This window comes from Tupaia chinensis, unplaced genomic scaffold (genome assembly GCF_000334495.1).
Source record: "Tupaia chinensis unplaced genomic scaffold, TupChi_1.0 Scaffold149104_1, whole genome shotgun sequence".
NCBI lineage: Eukaryota > Metazoa > Chordata > Mammalia > Scandentia > Tupaiidae > Tupaia > Tupaia belangeri.
Window position 1 is genome coordinate 724493 of NW_006208950.1, and position 8641 is coordinate 733133.

General features: G+C 35.4%; 1 protein-coding gene across 1 annotated transcript; it reads right to left on the reverse strand.

Moving 5' to 3' along the window:
- Nucleotides 1–5044: 5044 nt before the first annotated feature.
- Nucleotides 5045–7657, reverse strand: LOC102469605 (tax1-binding protein 1 homolog). The gene is given in 3 exon segments (XM_014585150.2): nt 5045–6232; nt 6234–6536; nt 6538–7657. Coding segments are annotated over 3 exon segments (2400 nt in total). The 5' UTR covers nt 7582–7657; the 3' UTR covers nt 5045–5179.
- Nucleotides 7658–8641: the final 984 nt, after the last annotated feature.

Genomic DNA, 8641 nt, shown 5'->3' on the forward strand with positions numbered 1-8641 from the left:
ACTGGGGAATTGGAAAGAATAAGACAAAGACATAGAGTTGAAATGGACACAGGCAGCCTGAACCTAGGTAGCCCAAGCAACTTCATGCAGTACTTGAGGTGCTGCTTTAGCTGCTTGAGCCGCTTGAGCCACCCAGACAAACTGGGCCTCTTTATTTATAGTACAAGGAGACATTACACATGTATGTTTCATGACACTTCATAGATTGGTTGCCAGGTTACAGACAATAAGAAACAGTTAACAAATCTATAAGGACTTAGTCATACTGGGCTAGGTGTATCCCTTGGTGATAATTCCATCAAGAGGAAGTTTCATCTTCTTTTCTAATACAGAGAAACCTACCTGTTATGTGTGGGGAAGAATTTCTCCATAAGGAGTGTACCACCACACCCAGTGAAGGCTAAGGAATCTTTCAGATGCAGAGCAGGGATTAGACTATACTAATGTTTTCAAGATGTTTCTTTTTTTTTTCTAAAGGAAATGTGTGATTATTTTATTATTATTATATTTTAGAGGTTTTTGCTATAGGGCGCATGCGCCTGCCAGACAGAGAGAGACAGAGAGACAGAAAGTGAGAAATCACCCCCCCGGGGGGATCCCCACTCCACAATCCCTTCTCCTCCTTTAAGATGTTTCTTGAAGTCCATCAGATGTGTCCGTTGGCACACCCCTAGTAATTTCCACCCTTGCTCTGTCTGCAGCAAAGGTCAAGGAAAAGACAAGTTGCAAGGTTCTGCCAAACCCCAAAAGGACAGGTGGTGTTTGCTCAGAACATGTCCCTACACCTCAGGTTCTCTCTCTTAACGTGTCCCCACAACATAATACCTCAGGTCTCGACTTTGCTAACATGTTTGTTTTATAATTTGCCAGATGGCATTTGGGCCATTTGGAATTCAGCTGCTTAAACACCAAGCCACAAGCTGGCCCAAATAATATTTTTTATAGTGAGACGTTTCATAGTTTTTCCTAGAATAATAAGATGATAGATATTTAATTTTTAATACATCTCAAATAATGCTTATGTATTATATGTGGCATGAACTTTTTAAAAAAATCAGATGGCATATTTACCTTGTTTTGTTTTTTAATATATGTTCTTCATTTTTTTCAGTGATACCCTACGATATAGAAAATTTCTGTATGTGTGGAATGATCAAGATTGATAAACAGAAGTTTAAGTTATTCACTTAAGTCATGTAAATGACAATATGGTCCTAATGTCACCAGTTCTAGGTAACACAGCAATAATTCATTGAGATTGGAGTTAGAAGACGAAAATCAAAAGTAGAAACAGAATTTATAAATGTATAAGAATAGATTCTTGTAAAGAGATAACATGACATGTTATGGGAACTAAAGGAGATTTAAATTTTCATTCATGTTGAACCTGTTTCTGGGCTCTGTCTTGTGATCATCAGTCAACATTAGTTCTTCATTGAAAAGCCATCCTGTATAATGGCATTAATGTATACTTGCTCACTACATCTTCAGGAATGACTCGACTCTATTCTGGGTAATTCTTCAGAAACTGTACACCTAGTTTATTGCTTCAGTTGAGAACACTTTTTTTTTTTTTTTTAAATTTGCAACTAAGTTGTTTTACACCAGTTTAAAAGAAAAAATCTTTTTGGGACCAGCAGTTAGTATAATGGCTATGATGCTGGACTCCAATGTAGTCAACCACGGTTCGAGTCCCAGACCCTGTGGCTTAAACTCACGCCGGGCGCATGTGTGTGCATGCCCAAGGTCCCAAGAGGATAATGGAGGAGAAGGGATTGGAGTGTGGCCATTTCCCTGTTGGGTGATTTCTTGCTCTCTTTATCTGTCTCTGACTTCTCTTTCTGGCAAGCGCACACACCCTATAGCAAAAACCTCTCAAAAAAAAAAAAAAAAGTCTTTTCAAGAGTCATTCTCATAAGCATGGTGTTATTTCATTTATATTGCTAAATAAATTTTTAAAATTTTCTTCATAAAATTGAGTATCAGTTTTAGATATATTTTCATATGAATATTGTATATTATAAATGTCTTTCTTTAATTAATGATCAGTATTTTCTCCATTGCTGAGGAAATGTAACAAATTTTCAAATATTGATCCCAAATTCAGTGACTCCAAATTTTGTATTGTTCCCATAATTTGTCATTTTGCCTCTACACGAGTCTATTTCTTACACGCTTTAACTTTTTTATTTTATTTTTTTCTCTATTAGCTGCATCTTATAGTGTATTGTTTTCTTTTTAACCAAAATTGGTGACAGTAGGCAACATTGTCTTTATGCCATTTAAATTTCTATTTATGAAGCTTGACCATAGGATTCCAATTTATTCTTAAATTTGAATTGCAATTGTAATTAAGTCCCTGGAAACTACTTATCTAGTTTGCTCTGGATCATTATTGATATAAAAGAAGATATAAAAATTCCATCTGTAATGATAAATCTTTTGGAACAAAAATACAAACAACTTAATGATAAACCTTTAACTATTTTGTTGCATAAGAAAACATGGCACTAAAGGTGATCATATACTGTTTTTGAAAGCATTATTTTACCGCTTTTATCAGCAAATTTGCAGTGCCAAAAGTTCCTTCCACCTTTTGAGAGAGATTATTTAGTGAATTTCCAATGCGTCTCATTAACAATTATTTTTGGTGTATCTTTTAATGAGTTCAAAGAGTGCACAGAGCAATTATTACTGAAAGAATAAGTACCATGAGCAATGACTACCCAAAGAGAAAACTGATGAACATATGGTAAAGAAATCAGGATTCTCCAGGAATTTTGTTTTGTTTTAGGTTGATGAATCCCTTTGAAAATTGTAATTTGTTTCTCTTGCATTGGGGAAAATATAGTCTTCAGCATCAGAATGTTTCCTAACTATGCTATTTCTTATTGAATCTCAAGAGAAATCAAGACATTAGTTATCTGACAAAACAACCTATTTTTACTCTTCTATATATTAATATAAATATACACATGCATATATTTCAGAAACATAAATGACTATAAAAATTATTTTTACACTGTTAATCAAAAATTTACTACATGCATTTGTTTTATTAACACAAAGTTTATTAGAGTAAAATATTAGTCTTCTGAGGTTAATTCTTGCATAAATACATACGTTCATTTAAGAAGTGATGAATTAATGAATTCATGAATTTAATCACTTATAAAAGTGACTTAAAGATTTTTAAACTTATGTTTTTAAATATACATAATTCTACTAATTTTATCATTATTTTATTCACAAATACTTATTGAATTCCTATTATAATACAGACACTGGTCCATTCACTTGACCACTACTTGTAAAGGTGTTTGTTCTAAACAAATTTGTTAGAAAAGGAAAAAATGTTAAGTGAATGGAAATTTTAAATTGTGTTATTAATATATTCTATAAATAAAATGAAATAGATGTTTTATAATTAATTTCTTGATCTATTTATGATGTTGAAGATTTGTTTTGTTTTTGTTTTTAACCATAAAAAGTGCAAGAGGAACAGCTATTGCAGTGTGGGCTGTAGGGGTTATTTCACAGTTCTGGATGCCAGATGGGAGGGCTTTCAGTTGCACCTGGACCCACCAGAAAACTCCAAGTGAATCTGTGATCCTGGCTAGCTGCAAGGCTGGTGGAAGAATTGCAACAGAAATGACCTATTGAGAATACCTGTCTCTCTTTCTCTAAATAAATAAATATTAAATTAAATTAAAGAGAGAAAAGAAAAATGTAAAAATCTAATATAATAAAATTAAGATATTTGAAATACCGAGTTGACAAAACAGGAATATCTTTATCATGTAACTCAATGATTAACTAAAGTATTTAGCTTATTAACAAGTGTCCTGGATTTTGACCACTTAAGACCCTCTGCTCAGACTTCAGCCTCCTGCTCTCCAGTCTAGCCAGGAGCCAAGATAAGACAATCAGTAGCCATCTATATTTGAGTTCTGATTGGCCCCATTCAGGGATTTTGATAACATAGGAGTAATATGAGTTACCATTAATAGCCCAAACATCTGGATCATTGGTATCCCAGAAAGTGAAGAAACTAAGCAGGGCATTGATAATCTAATCCATGAAATACTGGAAGAAAATTTTCCAAATTTAGAGAGGCACTCAAATATCCAGACCCAAGAATTGTAAAGGACCCCATGTAGAATCAACCCAAGAAGATCATCCCAAAAGCACATCATAGCCATATTGACCAAAACCACATAGAGAAAATATTAAAATTGGCAATAGAGCAATATCAAGTCACTTTCAAAGGATATCCCATAAGGCTAACATCAGAACTCTTATCAGAAGCAATGAAAGCAAGGAAAGAATTGGGAAAATACATTCAAAGTGTTAAGTGAAAAACAATTTCAAACCAGAATACTATACCCAGTAAGATTATCTTTCATTTAGGAAAAAATGAAAAAAAAAAACTCATATAAACAAATCCTAAAAAATTTATCAACATCAGACTAGCTCTCCAAGAAGTGCTGAAGGGAATGCTATACCAGGAAAACTAAAATTGGACACACAAAAATAAGAGTACAAGAAACAACCAAGAGAATGGCCAGCCTAACGGTAGAGACAAGTCTGGAGTTGAATGTTAACTTTCAGAGTTTAATAGAAAGATCAGACCACAAGTTCAATAGAAAAGAGATTAATTACTTGTGTCTAAACTAGTGAAATAGAATATTCTTACTTTAGACTAAAACATTACTGATTTTCTTCAATGCTTTGATTTCCAAATTTAAGGAGTTTTTATTTTTCAGGATAAATGCTTTTTATTACATAATGTTTAGTAGTCATGCTCAATCAATGAGGTCAACAGAAACCTGTAAATATTCTGCTAAATAATCTAGCACACTACACTAATACATACATACTTTTTCAGTGCAGTAACATTAAAATGATCCCCATATCCGTTACTCATACAATTTTGCAAACTAGAGAATAAATAAAGATATAAACACACAAGAACACCTCTTAAAGCAAGTAAAATTAACAGAGGTTAAAATTATATTTATTGATAAGCCAAAGATCAATCCTGATCCTATTAACATCAAAGTAGCTCTTGGTCATAAAAGTGCAGCAGAGGGCGCATAAAATGACACCTCATGGTCTCCTTAGTGGTCTATTTAAGGTGATTTTTTAAACTGCTAAACTGAATTAACTCAAAAAGTAACTAGTCAAAATTTAAAACATTCTGATCAAAATGAGTCTGAACATGCCTTTCAAACCCCTGCTGGTCATAGTCAGGAGGGAACTGCTCGCTGCACATTGGGCACACCTTCCAGTGGCTTTCAACATGTTCTTCAAATTTGATCTGATCATAGTTGAGAGGGAACATTAATTCACAGAGAGGACACTTCTTATGAACTTCAAAGCTGGAATCAAAGCAAAAGACTGTTTCGTGCCCACGTAAATGCTGAGTTGAAGGATCAGAAGCAGTGGGCACATTCTCTTTGCTATTCTCAAGGTCTTCTAAACCATCAGGCCAACTAAGGTTTCAAGCAGGCTGGCTGCAGACAACATTGTCTTCCAGTCCCCAAGAAGGGACTCTCACAGGTGGCCTTTGGATTTCACCTGGATAAAAAGCACCATCTGCTCCATCATATTGCAGAACTGGTTGTGCATTTGGCAATGCAGAGACATGACCATTTTGCTCTGAGCACGGACTGAGACACTGTGATGCCTGCTGAGTACTCTAGAAATTCTGATCTTCCATTTTCCTTTCTGCTTGATTTTCTATACTCCTTTTAAGTTCCTTCTCCAGGGAGAGCTTTTCCAAATGAGAAGTCAGACCATTTATTTCTTTGTCTTTCTCTGCCAATTGAAATTTATACTTGTCCTCTACTTTGGCCAGTTCTAGTTTTACATTTTCAGCAATTTTCACTTGTTCTTTCCATTTCAGCTCCATTTTTGCAAGTTCATCAGCATATTTATTGCATTTTATTTTCTCGTCCTGCAAGAGTTGTTTCCATTTATTATATTTTTCTGTTCTGTCAGCAATTTCTTTGGTCATTTCACTAACTTGCCCCTTAGTTACCATGTCAAAATCAGTATCCACTGCAGAAGATGGTATCTTTACATCTACAGTAGAGGCAGAAGTAGCTGGGTCTGTGTTTATTGAAACATCATTCACTTTTTGCTGATTCCCAATTTTCTTTGTATTATTAGTCGATTGGTCTGAAAGTTTGTTTATTTGTTTTTGGAGCTTCTGGCATTCCTTAAATTTTTTCTTTATAGTGATCTGCAGCCATCTGAAGACGAAGTTTCAGATCTTCGACTTCTCTCCTCAGTTCATGTTCCAATGTATCATTCTTTTCCTGATCTTTTTTCACAGCATTCATAAGTTCTGCCACTGCATCAGCCAACTGCTTTTTTACTTTCTCATTTTCCAACCGTGCAGTATGCAGATCTGCCATTGCTTTATCTCGCACATTCACAGCATCACTAAGTTCCTTAGCCAGAAAGACAACTTCTTGCCAGGTAGCATGAACCTGTTCCTCTGCTTTACGAAGTTGCTCCTTTAAAAAAAAATGTATCTTCTTTACTTGTTGTAAGCAGAAAAGCCCTTTGCATATTTTCTTTTTCAGCCAAACAGAACTGTAGTCTGCCAATCTCTTCTTTGAAATGAGTAATCATGCTTTCTTTGTTACCATCTAAATTCTTTAAAGTCTGGACCTCTGACACAAGCTTAGTATTTTCTATTTCTGTATTCTTCAAATGTACCTTATAAAGTTCCTTCTCATCTTTTTCTGTCTTCAACTGACATTCAAGTTGCTCTCTTTCATGTTGTGCCTTCCTGAGTTTGTCCTTTAAACTGTCTAATTCTGTTTCTTTTTCAATTGCTTTATGTGTCACTGACACAATATCTTCCTCAAGCTGCAGAGCTTTGGATGTAGCATCACTGTATCTCTTTTTAAACTCCTCATTTTCCATTTTTAAACTTCGTGAGACTTCAGTTAGATCCTTTTGTTCTGCTTGCAATTTGTCACATCTTTCTTTTTCATGGTTAAGCTCTTTTTCCATTCTTCCAACTTGTTCTCGAAGTTGTGCTGTTTCTTTTTCCAGAACAGCAATTAATTTTAACAGTTCTTCTTTTTCTTTCATGATTTTCTCAATTTTCAACTCAAGAAGACCAGCTTTTGTGGTCACCACCAACATGTCAGAATTTCCTTCATCTTCCATGGTGAGCAACTCTTCAACTGGAGAAGAAGCTCGAAACTGAAAAGGTGTACTTGCTCCACGAATTTCACCCTTATGGGTAACATAACAGAGCTGATAAAATTCTCCATCATCATTAGGAAGGTAATATCCTTGAAACGCTAGTACACAATTGACTGCTGATCCTTCTACATAATGTTCAGGCATAGGGGACCATAAAAATGTGTAATAATCATGAGCAGTACTCCACCCAACCTTGAATATACCAACACAATCTTTTGGATGTGGATGGATATATGGAGTTAAGGTGTAATGACATTCTAGGTGTGCATTAGGAAGATAACTCTTAGCCACATTTTGAAAGATGACATGGGCAAAGTTGGAAGTCTGCAAAGGAACTTCTTGAAAGGAGGTCATTGTGAATCCTGTCAAGGGCTCCCAGACCTAAGCGGCGCGTTAGGCAAGCTTCCGACCCGGAGCCGCCATAAGCCTCCGAACCTCTTCCACCACCACTGCCTCCCCTCCAAATTTAAGGAGTTTTGTCTTCTCTTAAACTGTTGATAGGTTCATCTACCTACTATTTGAACTGAATCCTAATCTTTTTTTACCAGCTTTAAGCTTTAAGCAAATTTCTCTTAACATTTTTTGATTTTGATCTATTAAAACTAAAACTTTTTTAAATTAAAAAATGCATTGAAATACCTATTAATACCTATTTAATGACAGCAGTAAGCTATATAGCTCCAGCGAGGTGTTACTTTATAGTATGTTCACTTTACTCACTTACTAAGGACAGACACGCATTCATAAATATGTACATATCAGCAGTGCTTTCTATTGAAAGTCTTTAAATAAATTAAGATTTTTAGTGAATTAATAAAATGTGAAAAAAAGTGACAGGGAAAACAACTGTACATACCAGAGACAGTGTGGGAGAAGGGAGGGAGCTGGCAGAGGGTGAGAGGTAGGGAATTAAGGGGCAGGGGAGGGAAAAACAAAATATATAAAAAACAAGAAATAAAAAATTATTGGTTGATGATAACATGCATGGTAATATTCTTTTTTTTTTCTTTTGTTGGAGAGGTTTTTGCTATACAGCACATACGCTCTCCAGACAGACAGAGAGAGACATAGAGACAGAAAGCGAGAAATCACCCCCCAGGGGGAATGGCCACGTTGCAATCCCTTCTCCTCCATTCTCCTCTCAGGATCTTGGGCACGCACGCACACATGCCTGGCGTGAGTTTTAAGCCACAGGGTCCAGGACGTGAACCACGGTCGACTATGTGAGAGTCCAACGACATAGCCATTACACTAACTGCTGGTTCCCCCTACATTTTACTTTTCACAAAAAGATGATTAAACTTTGTTTTCCTTAACCCAGCATATTGTCTGAAAAAAATAAACATTTTCCTACTTTGTTCAAAAGAAAGAAGGAGAAATGGCAGATATGTAACCACTAATGCTATATTTCCTC